The sequence below is a fragment of the Pelophylax lessonae genome (assembly GCF_965119305.1).
Source record: "Pelophylax lessonae genome assembly, chromosome: 2".
NCBI classification, from domain to species: Eukaryota; Metazoa; Chordata; class Amphibia; order Anura; family Ranidae; genus Pelophylax; species Pelophylax lessonae.
Window position 1 is genome coordinate 591,902,374 of NC_138769.1, and position 19,801 is coordinate 591,922,174.

Below are 19,801 nucleotides of genomic sequence, written 5' to 3' on the forward strand. Positions count from 1 at the left end.
GCTCACCTGATATTTTAACATTTTGCCATTTTAAGCTAAGGGAAAGGCAATAGGCTTAAGTATAATTACTGTGAATGAAAATTATATTTAGTATATAAAATGTGGCTATCTGTTGTTCATTGCCCTTAAACGCTCATGGCTGGACAATGTTGTTGTTGTTTATTTATTAAAAATAGACAAATACTCACATCGTAAAGAAATAACAAGATTTTTTGTATACACTGCATCCAGTGCCCTAGTGGGCATGATGACGCCCCCGTTATAAATATGCCCTACGCGTTTCATCCAAACGGACGTTGTTACTGTTGAAATCACATGCAGGGAATCATTCTCCTGCATAATCTGAATTATGTGTCCGATATATTCAGCATGTAGAAACCCTATCAATATTTTTTATTTGATTTTAGTTTTTCGTTAAATAGCTAACCAATTGTTTATTTCCATTACCTGTAAGGTAAAGAAACAAAGCTAAAATGTGGGGGCAAAAAGTCTAACCCCCATGTTTTCTTTTATCAAATGAATGTCTATTCTACTATTTAATGTGTTGCATTGATTTTTCTTTCAGGTTGGTGCTAACAGTGGGGAAGGTTTTAATGTGAATGTTGCATGGGCAGGCGGTCTAGATCCTCCTATGGGTGATGCAGAATACCTTGCAGCGTTCAGGTGAGTCTTGTTTTTGTTCTGTGCCCTCACCCTGCCCTTGCCAATCCCTTATTTTTCATGGTTTCCTGGCTCCTCTTTTCTGCTCCCACTTTTCACTCCTTTTCGTTTCTGTCTTTTCTGACCTTGTAGTGCATTATTAGTGCTGGTGGAATGTGCCGGATGAGGAGAGCTGGGGACTGAAGCCCTCTGGGTGTCCACAGTCACAGGTATTATTTGGGCAACATCAGTGCAGCCTTCTCCTTTAAAATAACCATATTATCACACACAGGACAGGCACAACATGAATGGCTGCAGAATAGTCCCAACCCAACACTCCCTGTTCCATTAAACCCTTACCAGTGTGCAGTACACACAACACTTGTTATTAACCTTGTGCAGCCAATCTTACAGCAAGTGGAATAGGCTTAAAATGTACAGCCATAGTGCCGTTATTTACGGGATAATAATATTTGCATGGGGCCTACTAATCGACTGTGTAAATTGTTTGGAGTGACTGTTAACCTGTTTGCTGAGAGTATAGCATGCAGCACATTGCTGAGCAAAGTAAAGCAGATCAGTGTACTGATAATTACAGCACTCTTTACTGCCAGCACCAGTCCACCCAGTCCTCTCTCTGCTTTCTGATTTGTTGAAACTTGTTTTAGTTTCCTTTTCAGCTAATTTTGTCCAATATTGGTGGTGATTTGTTCTGCTGTTTTACCTCTCTGCTCTTGTAGCGGCATTACAGTACTGTCGGCTTTACCCTGCTGCGACTATAGTGGCATTGCCATGCTGTCACCTATACCCTGCTGCTCTCCTAATAGCATTACTGTACTGTCAGTTATACCCTGCTACTACTATAGCGTCATTACTGTACTATCAGCTATACCCTGCCACAAATATAGTGGCATAAATATACTGTCAGCTATACCTTTCTGCTACTTTAGATGTATTACTATACTGTCAGCTATACCCTGCTGGTGCTCTAGTGGCATTACTGTACTGTCATCTATACTCTGTTCCAACTGTGGTGGCATTATAGTACTGTTAACAATACCTTACCACTAATATAGTGGCATTACTGTACTGTCATCTATACCCTGTTGCTATGCTAGTGGTATTGCTGTAGTGTTAGCTATATGTTACCACTACTCTAGTGGACTGCTTTACTGCCAGCTATACCCTCCTGCCAATGTAGTAGCATTATCACACTGTCATATTTACCCTGCTACTAGTATAGTGACATTATTGTACTGCCATCTATAATCTCCTTTAACTGTAGTGGTATTACTGTACTGTCAGCTATACCCTCCTACTACGTTTTTGGCATGATTGTACTGTCAGCTATACCCTCCTGCCACCATTGTAGCATTAATTTCTTTGTTAAATGAAGCCTCTAGCTAGTCTAGTTTTTATTTTTTACGATATAAATGAAAAAAGACTAGAATTTTTTTTTAAAATAGGCAATATTTTTACTCTATGCTATAAGCCCCCGTTCACACTGGGGCGACCTGTCAGGCGACCTGGTCGCCTGACAGGTCGTTGTAGGTCGCCTTCCATAGACAAGCTGCGGACCCGTTCTAATAGGAGCGACACAAGTCGCTCCGACTTAGAAAAAGGGTCCGGAGCTTCTTTGGGGCGACCCGGAGCGACCTGCATAGACTTCAATGTTATGAAGTCTGTGCCGGGCGCTCCGAGGTCGCGGTGCGAGCAGCGCGCCGCGACCTATGAGGTCGCCCCGGCAAGTAGCGTCGCCCCAGTGTGAACGGGGCCTAAAACATATCCAATAAAAAAAAAAAAAAACGTTTTGGTCTACTACATGTCTTTGGGAAAAGAACATTCCAATAAGTGTATATTGACTGGTTTGTGTGAAAGTTATAGTGTCTACAAACTATGTTATATATATATATATATTAGAATTTTTAGTTATTTATTTATTACTACTAATGGCAGTGATCAGCGACTTATAATGGGACTACGATAGTGCTGTGGGCAATCTAACACTAACTGACCCTTGGGGGGGGGGGGGGACTGACTAACTGCCACTGACATCACCAATAACATTAATACAGTGATCAGTGCTAATATTGTGCACTGTACTAATGACACCGGCTGGGAAAGGTTTGAGATCTAGGGTGATCAATGGGTTAACTGTGTGCCTAACAATGTGTAATGTGTTTACTATGTGGTGTTTTCACATAGCAATGTGCTGGTTTTTATTCCCACATCGCTGCTGACAGTAGAGAGCCCTGTGTTATTTGCTTTAATACGACTCTCTTCTGTCATTCGCCCAGCCCATCGGCGGGCTCTAGCCATAAATCATTGGCCAGGACCCACTGATCGGCTTGTGTTGTAACCTATCATGACAGCACATTCGGGGCTGGTGTGCCACAGTAGATTTGTGGTAGGCGATCCTTAAATGGTTAATGCAAAAGGGAGAACTCCATGATTTGTGAAGAGAAGGTCACATGACTGGGCTTTCCTCTCTGATTTTTTTTCTTTTTGTTATTATTATGTAGTTTTTTTTTTATTATGTAGTAGTTTATTATGTCGTTTTTATTATGTAGTAGCGCCATGCTTTCTGCTTAGTATTACTGGACAGAAGTTATGTCTTACTTTGGACACCTTTATCCAAACAGTTAGTATATTAGACAAGTGGCGTAATACTGACTGACAACCAATAGAGGGAAAATCTACAACTCTGCATGTCTAATAAATAAATAGAAGTATGGTACAACAAATACATGTGAACATGACATTAAACTTAAAATTAACTGAAAGGTAAACTTTCTTGCTGGAATTACATTGTAGATTCCCTTTAGAGCCGGTTCACATTAGCGCGACTTGTCAGGCGACTTGTCAGCCTGACAAGTCACGCTCCCTCGCAGTCCATTGGCCGCTACAGGACCTGTTCTAATAGGAGCGACACAAGTCGATCCGACTTAGAAAAAGGGGCCTGTACTATTTCGGGGGGGCCTCGGAGCGACTTGCATAGACTTCCATTATGTGAAGTCCCTGCAAGTCGCTCCGAAGTCGTGGTGCAATGTAATGCACAAGTCGCCCCCAAAGTAGTAAGGAGTCGTATCGCGCTAATGTGAACCAGCTCTTAATCACAAAAGTTACCGTTACATATTTTGTACTGTGCTGTCTTGATTTGTGTTTTTTACCCTTTTGGTTATTCCCCCATAGCCTTCAGTGCTTCACATTTAGGTAATGATTATGATGAAGTAACAAAAAATACTTCTCACCTGGGAAAAAAATAAGCATTCATTTAGTCGCCATCATGTTTTTCTTGTGGCGTGTTACTTGTATATGGCTTGATTTACCATTCAGAGTTCTTGGCACTCATTATGAATGCAGGGTTCCTTACCATAAAAAGTAGGTCTGAATTTATCTGAAGTGCCAGCCCACCAAAAATAACTTTCAGTTAAGGTAGAGTTCGATGGGCTGAATGACCCCTTGGCTTATTCCTCTTTGAGACTCTCTGCCATAGTTCTGCCTCTATTTCTTCCCACCTTTTTTTTTTTTGGGATATTTTTACTAAATATGCATTTTCCAAAATATAAGTGAAAAATCCTGCAGGGGCATTGCTTCCTCATAACGGATGCCACTATTGTGTAAAAGAAATGGCAGTGCCATAGAGAATATTATGGAAAACTGCATTCATATCGTACACTTTAGGGCTCTTTTACACGGGCGGTCCGATCAGATCCGCCTGTCAGTTTTTTAGGCGGATCTGATCGGATGCCCAATTCAGCCCTATGGAGCAGTGGATGTCAGCGGTGACATGTCCGCTGACACCCGCTGCCATCCGCATCCGATCCTGTCCATGAAATCCGGACGGATGGAAACCCTATTTTCCATCCCTCCCGGGGATCGGATCGGGTGAGAGCGGACAGGCGGTCCGCTCTCATCCGATTCCCCATAGAGAGCAGCGGGGGCTGTGACACCTCCCTCTCCGCACTGCTAGCGGAGACGGAGCTGTCATCCGCCGGCTCAGCGGGGATCGCGGATCGATCCCCGCTGAGCAGCACGGATCCGCCTACGGAGGCGGACCGTGTGAAAGAGCCCTTATGGTCTGCTTAGAGGTAAATTTCCTAATTGGAGGGTCTCAACTTGAGGCACCATATATACAAGTTACTCTAATCCTATAAGTATCTCCCATGTGCATACTTCAGCATCTCTTTCCCCGGAAATAATTGTAATTGTACTCCTTATATGAGAGTGACCATGGAGGAAAAGGCTGGAGAAGTTCTGCTTGTTTAAACACTCCCCATCCCCAGCATGCTGCATGCATGAACAGTGAAACGATAGCAGCATACCGATGAGGTCCTACCTGTGTTACTACACACTTGTCTCCAGTGCTTGACCTCTGTCTGCCTTTCATATGCAGAGAAATATGGGAAGTTAATATAAAAAACGATGTTGTGCATTCATATTAGTGGTATGCAGTATGTTTGGCTTGGGAGTTCAACTTTAGATATATTTCAACCATTCATGGTTTCTTAAAGCCTCATCCAATTCTGACGATTGTATAATATTCTCATTCTCACTGGTTTGGATCTCAACAGTAACAGATTTTAGAGTGCAGTTGTAACATCTGTGGCTAGCTTTAGCTCTCTAGCATCCACCAAAAATCTCTAAAAATTAATTTCAAGGGCCATTCCACCCAAAACACGAATTCTGGTTTGATAGATTCAAGCAGATTCAATCACTGTGTGGCTCCTTTTATCTATTTGGAAAGTCCTGTGACAAGGTCTTTGAGCTTGGCTGCCCACAGCAGACAGCCATTATGGGGTAGTTAGCCACCTTCCATTGCAGAAAGAGGGAGAGTCCAGGCCACCTTGATCATATCCAGGAACTAAGGTAGGGAGATGAAAGGAAGTGGTAACTGGTTCGGATTGCGGAAATATCAGTTCTGGATGAGGTGACCCCTTTAGGACAATGCATATCTTATTTCATTTTTGCTGACTGTTGGTGGTATAAATCTCAGTTGTGAATGAGTTAAATGGAATTTTTGATGTGACTGTTGCAGCGTCTTAATTCTCTTCCACATTATGAGATTGCCTCTTCCTGCCCAGCAGCCCCCTTCCCTCTATTCTACATCTGGATCTGTTTTACATGAAAGGCATTCTATAAATAGGTTTTCTGCACAAAGAAAGCATGATTCCGCTCACAGCTTTACTTATTTCCTTGTTGCTGCCTTTTATGAAGCCCTGTTGTTGCTTATTAGATTGTCAGCTCTACAGGATAGCCAAGTGACAAGCAGTGGTGGCATTCATTCCACTCATTTTATGCATTGGGCTGCCAAAGATGGGCACAGAAAGCAAAGGGATATACCTGGAAAGTGATTCATGATTGAAGAGCGGAGGAACTTGCTTTAGCGAACATGAATATAGCGAAGCCAGATATTTTCGCACTGTATGATATAATTTTCTGTTTGGGAATGGGATCTGTCAGATTTCTAGATTCAGTTTAGGAGGCTAGTCTTACTCCTGAACGCATTCATTAACTCTAGTTTGCTAGCGCTAATCGTATTTGGTATTTAAGAGTCAGTTCCAGCAAAATCCTTTTCAGTTTTTGGTTGATACAAGAGAGTGAAGTCATTTAACAGTTCTTCACATATCTACAGGATTCAGATGTTTTCTTCATCCTATGTCTGCAAAAGTGCCATGGCTATTTTAAGGTGGGGCCACTCCGACCCTCCCCTTTTTCCCCATTCACATTTTATTAGTATAAAATTAAAATTAAAACATAATAGACTGAAGTATTGCTTTTGGGTGGGCTAACCTTTTAGGGTGCATGTGCTTAGGTTTTTGCATTGGAGTTGCTTTACTTCCCCAATGTGAATACAAAAGCAGGTCAAAGCCAGCAACACCTTGACCTGCTGAAAGGGAAATCAAGAAAATTTAAATATGTCAAAGCATCTCAGTAGATTCTGTAATCATACTGATCCCGAGGAGCATACAGCACTTGACTTGTTTCCAAGTCTGAAGTCTATATACAGATTTAGTTATGTTTGCAAAATTTGAATTGTGGTGTACATTTTAAATGACATGGGTGTGTGTGTTTTGAAATAAGTATTTCTTATTCACCTCTTGCTAACCAGCACTCCTCCACCTGTTCTCCACCACTTCTTCTGTGTCCTTTACTACGGTGCTGGGCATACCCCGTATTGTTCCATCTCCTGCTTTGGAGGTCTTTTTACAAAACAAGCAGCTGTGTCACTGCTGCAGAGGAGGGACACATATTCCCTTCCCTGCTAAAATATTTAAAGCTGTATGGGTTTTTAGTGAGACAGGCTCACCAATGGTGACCAGGCAGTGCTGGGCTTTCTGATTATTATTAATAACAGCGCCATGTAAGCATTCTCTGTATTGCATGTTTATTTGAAATTTTTTTTTTAAGTACTTAAACATGTATGCAAAATATCAGTTTATATTCCTGTATACAGTAAGAAAAAAAACAAGTGACTAAAGCTGGTCATAGGCAGTTGGAATCCCAGCTGGTTTTTGAACCATGTATGGGCAGGGTGAATGTTCCCAAGTTGATCGAGTGATCAACATGGGTAAAACCAGCCTGCTGGATTTTACATGCAATTATTGCAAGCAGCTCTTATAGCCTCTAGCAATAATCACTGTGTTCTCCCAGCAGGGATGGCTTCCCCCGCTGGGAGAACACAATGGCTCAGGAGGAATTGCCCGTCAACCTTTTTCCCGTGGATGCAAGAAAGAAATTTGCTCCATCTATGGCTGGCCTTAATTTATTGTAGGCGAACACTGGTTTAGTGTATCCATTGCATTGTTGCCTTGTTCGGAGTTTCTTTATTTTGTGTGCACGTTAGACTGGAGCAAAAGCATGCTATTAGTGATCTGTCAGACGACATAACACCAGAGGCAGTTTAGGTTTGTTTTCTGGTAAATTTGGAATTAAGCTGGTTATTAATTACTGAATACCTGTTCTACTCTCAACATGACTTTTTTCCTTTTTGTCTCTTTACAGGACTGTGGTGATGCCAATTGCTCATGAATTCTCTCCAGATGTGGTCTTGGTATCAGCTGGTTTTGATGCAGCTGAAGGACACCCAGCTCCACTTGGAGGATACAAAGTAACAGCTAAGTGTAAGAGCAGGCTAGACTTTGGGTTGTAAGACATAAATATTGATTTACTTTTATATTAGATCCTAAACTTTTCCTTTGCTTCTGTGTTTAGGTTTTGGTCATATGACACGTCAACTTATGAGTTTGGCTGGTGGCCGAGTGGTTCTGGCTTTGGAAGGTGGCCATGACTTGACAGCAATATGTGATGCCTCTGAGGCCTGTGTATCTGCTTTATTGGGCAATGAGGTGAGTACAGTGTTTCACCAGTAAATATTCTCTTTGGTAGTAAATGATCTGCTACAAGCCACCCAGAAGATCAGAACCAAGCTGTCTTGTTTTTAATTGTTTTATGCATTGGTCCAGCTTGCCAGTTGTAGAACATCTACAATTTTAATACCTGACAGATTCCCCACTAAACAGGTGCCCCGTGTGAAGGCAGGCATTAGCAAGTTAAAGCACCTGTTGGCTCCCATTTAGTGATTTGGAAATGATATGAATGTATTTTGCCTAGAACAGTATTTAAGGTTCCCTTCATTTTCAAACCTGCACTTGACAATGAGAGCTGGAATTTGGTTAGTTATGACTTGTGCAGATAGTTCCTCTTCCAGATGCTTTAATAAATGAGCCCCAATGTAATTTCATAGCTTCAGATATATATTTAATATACATCCTACTCGGAGAGGTGTTTATTATGTCCTTCTGGGAATAGTTTGTTGTTCTGTTCAATCCCCATAATTATCTTCTCTCCACTTCCAGCTGGATCCCCTCCCCGAAGAAACTCTGAGGCAGAGACCCAACCCCAACGCTGTGAGATCATTAGAGACTGTTATTCAAGTACAGAGTAAGTCTTGTCTTGGTTTGGGGGTTGTACATTTATAGAGCAGGAAGCCCCTCTGTCAGTGAAGGCTGTTTGCCACGCAGTGCTCTGTACTATAATGCGTGGCAAGCACTTGCAGCTGGGGAGCACTCAATGACTTTTCTACATAAATCTGGAAGACATAACTTCAAAGAGCCTGTCACAAGACTCCCCACATGATAAATCAGTCACAAATGTTACTAAGATCTCATTTCAATTAATTCCAGAATTTAATGAGAAATCAGCAGCTATAGAATCGCCACTAAACTATGTCTGAGATAGCCAATTTGGCCAGAACTAATGAAAGCTTTCAGCAACAGCCTATAAGTATTCCAACCACACACCTCCCCACCCTCAGTGATCACTCCTGGAGGCAAGGACGATCTGGATGTTATGGTTGTCTTCTATATGCTGTAGCTGTGTTATTTAACCTAATAGCTTATGAAACTAATTAAAGCCCATGTTATATTTTCATGCAGCTATCGCAAAAAGTTTAAGGAATTAGGGCTCTGCTACATGGGGATTGCTTTATTGTGACGCAGTGTGATTGGAAATCATGGCTGTTCTCAAGCATTGATTATTGGCTGTACAAGAAATATGGATGGCATGGTCCGATGATTTTTTTTGTGTATGATTTTAATGCCACAGTTGTTTGTGACCATTGTAAGATCTCTGTAACATGTGAACTAAGTGATACTTTATTGCTAAGCACACAGGAGCGACAGTCCATTCTCACCAAAGCACAGTAATAAACCATGCAATACTGCAGTGCACATTAGTGCATGTTGTTGTGCTGCGTGTCATTCATTTTAATGGTACCCCAAGGCATCTGTGTTGCCGCTCATTGCTAATATGCAAGATTCTTTATCTATTGTGGGGTGTTAAGCAGCCATTTAAATGAATGGGCTGCACTAAGGCAACACATGTTAATGCACAATACAGCATGTGCATTTAACACACCGTGGCGGGCTAGGCTGGTGTGAATGGGCCTTTATGTGTACGCAGTCATAATACTACGAAAGGCTTCATATTAGGTGTTAAGTGGAATGTATTGCCAAAGATTTTTTTTTTTCTTCACTTTTTGATTAGAAGAGTTAGAAACCCTGTCGAGTGTTTTTTTTTTTTTTTTTTTTTTTGTCTATTGCTGTCTGTGTTTACACGGGTGGATTTCCCATTTACGAGATCTTTTTATTATTGTTTTCACCCAGTATTCACACAATTTTCACCTGAGAGTCACACTTTTTTTACATAGGATTTATTTAAAAAAAGTGTTTAATCTTGTGATTTTTTTTTTTTTCCCTGGTGGCCATTTTCAGAAAGACAGAAAGTGATGGGAAATCCATAATTTCATGCCCATCACAGAGCAAGAGTTTAGGAATGTTTTTCAATAGGGACGTCTGGTGACAATGGTACAAGAGGGGGATTATCGCCCCCTTGTAGAGATTTTGTGTCACTTATGGTTGCATCGACAGGACTTAAAACAGACAGCAAAAAATAAACCAACAGGAGTTTTAACTCATCACTTCTCTATCCAAAAAAAGCTTTGGCTTTATATTCACTTTAGACCCCTTTCACAGCTGCACATTTTGGGTGCATTGGGTTTAAGTCCTGCACGTTCTATAGAGTTCAGTGGTAATGCTTTTAAAATGAAACGCTACATATCGCACAGGTGTGAACCATCCCCAAGAGACTCAGTGTATTGTGCTCAGATCAATATAATCCTGGCATGGGACAGGTATAGTGATAGGGTAGTCTCACTAGTAAATGAGAGTCTTTTTACATATTTTACATATTTCATATAGATTTTAAGAAAAAAAAAAATAAAACTTTTTACTAATAGAAATATCCTGGAAGACCTAATGCTCTATAATGATTGTTTTTGTTAAACCACAGGTAAATTTTGGACATACGTCAAGCGGTTTGCCTCCAAGGTTGGGTACTCTCTCCTGGAAGCACAAAAACTCGATAGGGACGAGGTGGACACTGTGACTGCCCTGGCCTCTTTGTCAGTAGGGCGAACAATGGCAGCAGCTGGGAAGTATGTCTTTTCAAATTGTCGTTGTCCATATGTGTTAAAAAATAATTTAGATGTTTCATACTTTGAATACAGGCAATACCCAGTTACTGATGGTAAATAGCAGTTTTTTTTTTAGGATGCATATAAAGTAGAATGCTAGTGTATATCTGTTTTATCATGGAATGGTTATGAATAGACATACAGTCAGAAGAGAGAACTGGCAGATACACCCAACTAATGAAATATGTTCTGTGTGTTTATGGCTGGCCGGTCTATAATCTTTTGCACAATTTTACAGCAGACATTTCTGTATTCAGTAATACCTCCATAGGCTGAGACTATCTATAATGTAAAGGTTTGCCGCACTGGTCTTGTGCATATAATAATCTTTTTAAACATTAAAAATATTTTTTTCTTTCAAAAATGATCATCTGATACAACAAAGAGAAATCTTATTTGGTTAAATCCAATTTGTCCTTCGGATAGCTCATATTTTTAATGAAACCAGTTATTCATAGGTTGAATTACTTCAGTCGATTGGTGAAAGAATGATTCTTTCATCAAAATGAACATTATATTCAGCAGTCCTATTGTTACCTGTAAGACCAGTATGGGTATAACAAAATTCCAATGAAAATGAAGTTGTGTGGTCTTTGTTTTCATGAACATGGCTTTTGAAATGCAGGCTTTGTTATAGATGTTAGAGATGATGTAAATAATTTCTATTTTCTCCCTGCAGCAGTGAACCTCAGGAAGAACCCATGGAGGAAGACGGTCCCATGAGTCTATGACCTGGCGAAGCAAACAGCTATTCTAATGGATGAGATGAGCTACTTTTCAAGTTCATTCAGTGGTGCCGTTTGCTTTATTAATCTTAACTCAAAGATGACCTAGACCCTAACCTGTGAGATCATTCCTGAAGCTGCACCAAGCCATCACGCGTTAGCATGAGTTGAACATGGGATCTTGCCTGAATAACAGAATTCCATTTGTTACCTGAGCACATAAATTTGTACATAGACACTTTATTGTCTTATTACTGTGGCTATGCACCAAGAGGACATTGCTGAACTCAACCAAAGATATCATTCACATGAAGTGGTAACCATGTGAAGGGAAGACAACAGAAGTTAGTGACACCGTCCGTCTTACCCATTATATAAAAAAAAGTGTACAGACCTGTGAAGATGAACATTACTCTTCTGTGTAATTTAGTGTATAATCAAATGCTAGTTGTGCTTCAACATTTTCCCATACTTTACAGATTGTACCCAATTGGTTGATTTACCAAGCTCAAGATTGGTAGACAATTTTCATGAAATCATTTTGCTGGAAATGTGACAACCGTTCTCAATGCCAAACTCAGCTATGTGAAAACGCATCAAAACGCTTCATCATGTAAAAATAAACGGAGCACTGCAGGATGATCCTGCAGCCTGACCAAAGCGGACCTTTCTGTACAGGAGAAACTTCATGTAGACCACTCACTGGAGATTCACAAAATGCTGATAACCTAGAATGAGACTGTAAGTGCCTGGCACACCTGGAAGTTAGAAAATGCCTTTTTGCTTTCTAGATATTCCCAATGACCACTAATCGTTACGTGGATGGAATGGATTTTGTGTTGTTCATTTGCACTATGGGGAGTCACCCCCTCCTCCCCCCGACACACCACATACAGGATAAAGACAATTGAATATCATGTATTAACTTCTAACAGACTGTGTAAAAAATAAAAAAACACAATGGACCAGTTTGCTGTAAAATATATGCTTGATGAGACAATCTGGAGAAACTTTGCAAAATAAGTCATTTTCACATTCCCATGTGCACTAAGTAGTCACGTGAGAATTTGAAAAGTTATATGGTGCAGATATTACAGAAAAATTTAAAACATTTTGTGTGTTGTTTTTTTTTAACCATGTGTTCAAAATCCTATGATTATAGTACGTTGCTGAGACAGGTGTTTTCACAGATACATGCACTTTTTGGGCCCCTATATAGTTTCTAAACTGTCAAAGGTTAATGATCTCCACTAAAACGCACACCTCTTAAAAAAAACGGCATCAGTGTAGGGCCTGCATGTGACATGTATCTCTGCTTTAACTAGTCAGGTCACCCAAGATGTAGGGCCTGTGTGTGACATGTACAGTATCTCTGCTTTTAGTCAGGTCACCCAAGATAAATGGAGAACACAAGCTCTCCAGTGTATCCATGTTTTCTTACATTCTGATGACTGTGGTATTAAATGATCTGCTGTCCACTAAAGGCTAAGCTACCACAAAGTTGACTTTTTAGCATTTTGGATGGTATTCTCCTTCTATTTCTTTACCAGTTCCTTCCTGTAAGGAATTCAGTTAGAAGGAGCAATATTGTCTTGCTTTACCAAATGGTCAAAGTTTGCTTTGTCTACCTGACTGGACTTGAATCAGGTTGATCTGGTGGAAGGAGAAAAGATGACTCCATTGGAGTTCTGTGATGATACAAAAAGTTGGTATCTACGTATTAGTGAGAATTCATTTTAGCAGGAGCTAGTCTTTAATGACCCAGATCTGGGGTGAGTATAGGTAGGAACAGCAGAGAGACACACACACACACACACACAATTGAATGGCTAAGCTAAATTGTAGAGTGTTATGCCTCGTACACACGCATCGATAGTTGGCCGTGAATTTTTGGTCAACGTCCGATCGGCCGATTTTCGGCTTGTTAAGCCTCGTACACACGCAACGATTATCGGCTGACCGATCGGCCGTCTTTTGTCCAGTGTTGTTGTGTTGGTTGAAATGTGCTCTAGACTGCACACGAATTTTCTCGGCCAACAAAAATCAACTTCAGAAGTGATGTCATGTGCTGGTTTACTTTCCGTGTGTTTTTTCTTCTCTGAGCATGCCCAGTCTTGCTCATCAGATTTTTGTCTGCCGAAATCTGTACTGACTGACGGAAAATCGGCCGTTGTGTTGACGGCCAACAAAATTTTTATAGCCTGCACACCAGATTTTATTCGGCCGAAAAGTCGGTTGTCGAAAGCATCATACTAACAAGCCAAAAATCTGCCGATCGGACGTTGGCCGAAAATTCCCGGCCAACTATCGACGCGTGTGTACGGGGCATTAGTATGATGCTTTCGACAACCGACTTCGACTTTTCGGCCAAACAAAATCTGGTGTGCAGGCTATAAAATTTTTACTGGCCGTCAACAGAACGGCCGATTTTCCGTCAGTCAGTACAGATTTCGGCAGACAAAAATCTGATGAGCAAGACTGGGCATGCTCAGAGAAGAAAAAACACACGGAAAGTAAACCAGCACATGACATCACTTCTGAAGTTGGTTTTTGTTGGCCGGGAAAATTTGTGTGCAGTCTAGAGCACATTTCAACCAACACAACAACACTGGACAAAAGATGACCGATAATCGTTGCGTGTGTACGAGGCATTAAACATTGTTTCATTGGGGTTCTTATAAACCTTATAGTAATGCCACCAGATGGATAAACCTTTCAATTCACAACCCAAACAAGTCCATTCCATGTCAGTGAAAATAAACCTATCATGCGCTGTATATTTAATTTCCAAGCCGTTCACAATGGTTGTGCTGAATTTTGATGTGCCGTCTGAGTCTATATCTGTATAACCACTACAGTAGAATGTTAAACCAACCCACAGTTCCTTATTGTCTGACTGACTGTATGGCGGTCTTCGGCCATTTCCACAGAAAAAAATGTGATCATATAGACTCTGCTAATACACGAGTCCTGCTAAGAATCATGTGGATTAAGGAGTAAGCAGCGGGATTTACACTGGTACTGTGCTTGTGATGTCTTTCCTTTTATCATCCGCCAGGTTTTTCGCTTGCTGCGTTCGCAATACCTGTCAATTTTGGAGCTATAAAGATCTTTGAAGTGATTTCAGTAGAAAAGAAAAATAATAATGTGTACCTCTCCAGTCTCACACTTCATACCCCTGTCAGGTGTGATGACTGCAAAGCATGAGCGGCTGATCTGTAAATCAAACAGTTGGCTGTGTCCCACTCTCACTGGGTCCTCTGGTTCAAACACCCTCTTTTCTCTCATGCTGGCCTATGTTTATTCCTCCCCTCCAGCACAAATTGTATCAGTTCTATAAGGTATTCATGTGTCAAAAAAGGGAAGGCATTACGCTTTTCGTTAAAAATTAGAAAGACTAGGAGAAGTCTGTTTTATCTTTTTATATTGGCCAACATCTGGTCTAGATAATGTATTGTGTTTAATCTTAAACCACTTGGAATGCCTCGCCACACAAAACAATTTACCCCCTCAATGTAGAAGTTTCCTAAGAAGTAACAGCACACTGACACACCACAAATCACTTCAGAGGCACTGAGACCAGGGCAACATTCCATTTCTGTTCCTCCACCATTATCACTACTGTAAATGTTTGGACAGTCCATCTCTTCATGTTCGCTGTTGTATAAAGAAATAATGATACACAGTGTGAAATTATTTGGAAGCTAATTAGGGAAATAGCTGTAATTAGGGGTAACATTGCACATGTTTATGCTAGGTTATACAATTAGTAGGAGTATAGGATGGACTGAACAGCTGTCTGTCATTTTGATGGTTACAAAATCAGAAACAAATGGCAAACAGATGCCTTTGTCATGTTCTTACTTGACACCATGAAGAACAAAAAAGTGGGATGGGGGGGAGTGAATAGGTGACATGTTTTTAAAGAATGTGTCAAAAAAGGCCCCTTTTACACGGGCCAGGTCTGTTTTTCTTAGTAAGGGATCCATCGGCTGAATCCCTGCTGAGCGGAGCGTCTAGAAGACAGGTTTGTGCCTGCTCTGCTCATGCAGAGTGGACAGGGACACAGCCCGCTTTGCTCTATGGGCAGTCCAATGTAAATGGAACAGCTGTCCGTTTGCATCTGACTACCTTCCGATCCGGCCAGACAGAGAGGAACAGATCCCCTTCCGTTTGGTTTTATTGGATCGGAGGTAGCTGGTTGTAAACAACAAACCCAAGTCTGTTTACAATCTGACTGCCAATAAAAGAGAATAGAGGGTCCACCTGAAAAACTGACAGGCGGACCCGATTGGTCCTCTCGTGTGAAAGGGGCCTAGGTGTTGTATAGAGCAGTGGTCCTCAACTCCGGTCCTCAGGGCCCACTAACAGGCCAGATTTTAAGTATTACCTTGGGGAAATGCAGACTAGAGTACTGCAATCACTGAGCAGCAAATTATATCACCTGGGATGTATTTCAGTTATCTTGCAAATCTGGCCTGTTAGTGGGCCCTGTAGGCCAGGGTTGAGGACCACTGGTATAGAGTGCCAGTTTGAGATGATGACTGATTCTGTAGCACTTATGGCATAAAAAAAAAAAAAAACAAGAAATAATTCTGAGTTAGTGGCAACTTTAGCATGACTTGAGAGAGGGCTTTAGCTGCTTGATGAATCAAGGCCAGTCTCTGAAATTGTCTTGTACATGCAGGATAAGTTGTAACTTGTAAGACAGTTTAGAACCTCTTATGCCCGCTTCTCCTGTATGCCAGGCTTGGACTCCTCTAATAAAGCAGTATGGGAAGCAACGTTCAAACGTACTGTGCTCATGTCAGAGAAATAGGGATTATATTTAATTCTTTTTTCAAATAACTGCATTGAGCACTGTTCCTTTTTTAAAAAAAAAGTTGTAAATCTTATGCGTGAAATGTTACCTACTTCTATTTAACGCAGAGCACATTTACAAACTTATTAACCTTTACTTCTTTAGCTGGGAGCACTGTTTAACAGTACACATTTTTAAATACAATTTATCCCATTTTGGAAAATTGTTCCAGCTTAGAGAATGAAAATACTTCCTATCCCATACATGTATCTTCTGTGATTTACTAGCATGGGTTGTCCACAATGCAGTGCATTAATACATAATATATTTCATAGCCTAATTTGATTTATAGTCTAGGAAAATATGACTGGCTGTTCTCACTAAAACAATGCAGTCTCAAAGTGAATGATGACCATTCTATACCATAATCCAGTACTTAGTCCTGCACAAGAGTTGGCTTTGCTTTTACAGAAAGCTAGACATGGAAGCCATACTGTGTCGTCTGATCTAAGTTTTTGTAAATAACTGATAATTAGAATAGTTATAGGTTGATGGCTAAATTTATATAGTAAAAAAATAAGCAGTTTTGTTACTGTGTAATGTACTATTAAAACAGCGTTGCTAAAATGCAAAAACATTCTATGGGGAATGTTTTTCACGTTTAAAAATAAAGATGATTAGCATTTGTATAATTTCCAAAAATATGCCATTTGCTAGTCCAATGTTTTAAAAATTTGTACATTTAGTCACTATCCCCAAATATGCCAGCCTGTTCTGTTTGATAAATGTAACTGCAATTCTGCACCAAACCACTTGAGGTCGCCATTTTCAAAGGAGAGAAGCCATGCCGCTTTTGCGAACTGTGAGCTACAAAGTTTTTAAGAATCAGCATAGGAAGATTTTTGTTATCTATATAGGTCATCCAGGTTGTGCACCTTTCACAGTGTTTCAAAACTCCATTTCATAGCAATGCATTTCGATAATTTTAAATGCATCAGTGACTTTCAGTCTCAAAGGGAAATTCTATTGTGTGCTAAGAAAGACAAACATGAGCTACAGGCCAAAGACAGGAATTATAAGGGCGATAGGTGATTGTGTATATACGCTTTTCTTCTCCTCACTGGGTCTCAGTGAAAAGGGCTTCCACTTTTGGAATTTTGTACCATGAAATTTTTTTCCCCCACAAAAGAAGGCTTGCATTTGTGCGTACACATTCTAATGAAGGCATTGTGTTTATACAACTCTTTGATGTTGTTATAGATGGCTTGGGATACGGACCTCCTGTTTTGTCTAGAAGGAAATTATAAATATATATGTATATCTTTATATATTTTTTGTAAAAAAATGAAATTTGAGCAATAAAATGTCTTTTTTTTTCTTGAACTGTGTATGTTTTTGCTGGTTTCTATTAGGGATTGACTGATTATCGGCAAAGCCGATATATCGAGGGCCGATATGCACTTTTCCTAATATATCGGAATAGGCCCCCGGAGGTTACCGATATTGCCGATATTTTAGGAAAGTGCTTGTACCGGAGTGATGCCTGCAGCTAGAGGCCATAGCCGACGGTCGGCTGTCTTGTAATGACAACCAATGCGGCTCCCACTTGGAGACCCGGGCAACCAGCCTGCACGGCCGCCGAAGACCCGATCAAAGCCGCATTCGGCTCTGATCGGGTCTCCATGCAATAACCCGGAAGGGATGTCATGAGTGACATCCCTTCCTGGTACTGTCTGGCGCCAGATTTAAAAAAATTACAGCATTGAAAACAGCCAAACTTGTGAATGCTTTTAAGTGCAGAGTAGGGGTTTGGGGTCTTTTAGACCCCCAGATCCCTCCACAAAAGTACCTGTCAAAAAAAAAAAATGTACAAAATTATTGGCCAATATCGGCCGATACCGAAATGCATTGGCCAAAATATTGGTATCGGTATCGGCAACGAAAATCCGATATCGATCGATCACTAGTTTCTACGCATTGTAAGTATGCTTACATGGTGGTAGCCATGCTCTATATCTTTACACATGCAGGCTCTATTTTTTACTTTGCAGTGCTACGCCATGCTTGTGCTTCATTGCGTTTCTCACAATGAAAGCCTATAAGTTGAAGCCAGCCAACTCTTTAGAAACCACATAATCCAAATGTGGACATTCTCCTGTACCATGCCCGCAGCACTGCATCTCCTGTGCCATGCCTGTACATACTGTACCATGGCCTATACCATCTCCTGTACCATGGCCTATACCATCTCCTGTACCATGACCTGTACCATCACCTGTGCCATGCCTGTACCATCACCTGTGCCATGCCTATACCATCACCTGTGCCCTGACCTTTTCCATGCCCTTACCATGACCTGTGCAATGCCTATACTATGACCTGCGCCATCTCCTGTACCATGACCTGTGCCATCTCCTGTACCATGCCCGCAGCCCCTGTTTTGTGTCTCGTGGTGGTCCAGTTGGGTCCAGTAACTGCTGCATTTCCCACTCTAGGCTTATACTAGAGTCAATATGTTTTTCCACTTTTTTGTGGTAAAATTAGGGGTCTCGGCTTATATTCGGGTCGACTTATACTCGAGTATATACGGTAAGTATTCCTGACAGGATATAAAAGTCTGTATCTCTTCCAAAAGATTTGTTACAGAGTTGAAATTTGCTGACTGCTTTCATCCAACCTAGACGGAGGACAAGGGAAAGGATTAATTTATGGCACACAATCTTACTTCTTGGATTAAAAAGATTTTCCAGTCTTTCTGTGAATTGTAGAAAGTTGTGATGGATTCTGAGCAGTTGTATATAATGTACTGTATGAAAGGTACAGCTAACTGGGTACAGATTTGGGCTACGCAAGTCGATGGCTGGGATTGCACAACCAGTATAACTTAAGAACTCTAGCCAGCAAAAAAAAATAAAAAATCTGAAAATGTTTTGGATGCCCACTCATTTCTGCCCATAAAGATGAGCTTTGAGGAAGGCAGTTTTACTTTCCTGGCACCAAGATGGCAGCATATATGTGATAGTAGTACCGCCTACTTCTGCTCACAGGTTCAGTACATAGCTTTTAAGTGTTGAGGTAAGACGTTTCTTGTAGTTGGTTACGAGGTTTGCACACATCTCAGGAGGGATTTTGGTCCACTCTTCTTTACAGATCTTCTCTAAATTCCTAAGGGTTCTTGGCTGTCGTGGTGGCAACTCCAAGTTTCAGCTCCCTTCATACATTTGCTATAGGATTAAGGCTTGGAAAGTGACTAGGCCAATCCATGACATTAATGTGCTTCTTCCTGAGCCACTCCTTTGTTGCTTTGGCAGGATTGTTTGGGTCATTGGCATTCTGGAAGACCCATCCACGACCCATCCTCAGTGTTCTCTTGGGAGGTTCTCATTCAAGATTTTACAATATATAGCTCCGTTCATTGGCCCCTCAATGTGGCAAAGTCAGCCTGTACACTTAGCATAATGTTAACCCCTCTGTGCTTGACTGTAGGGATGGTGTTCTTACGGTCATAGTCAGCATTTTTCTTCCTCAAAACACGGCAAGTTCAGTTAATGCCAAAGAGCTCCGTTTTGGTCTCATCTAACCACAGCACTTTCTCACAAT

At 41.0% G+C, this 19,801-nt stretch overlaps 1 protein-coding gene across 8 annotated transcripts in view; it reads left to right on the plus strand.

The window, feature by feature from the left end:
* HDAC7 (histone deacetylase 7) overlaps positions 1-12,603 on the plus strand; it is a 597,866-nt gene extending 585,263 nt beyond the window's left edge. For 7 of the 8 annotated variants that reach the window (XM_082245365.1, XM_082245362.1, XM_082245366.1 and 4 more), the window contains 6 exons: positions 566-663; positions 7,645-7,763; positions 7,855-7,988; positions 8,499-8,583; positions 10,492-10,636; positions 11,355-12,603. In XM_082245365.1, the coding sequence (XP_082101491.1) occupies positions 566-663; positions 7,645-7,763; positions 7,855-7,988; positions 8,499-8,583; positions 10,492-10,636; positions 11,355-11,406 (633 nt within the window). In that variant the 3' untranslated portion in view covers positions 11,407-12,603. Of the gene's footprint in view, positions 1-565; positions 664-792; positions 870-7,644; positions 7,764-7,854; positions 7,989-8,498; positions 8,584-10,491; positions 10,637-11,354 lie in introns of those variants that run through there. The other variant, XM_082245368.1, reaches the window with a different exon arrangement.
* The last annotated feature ends 7,198 nt before the right edge of the window (positions 12,604-19,801 follow it).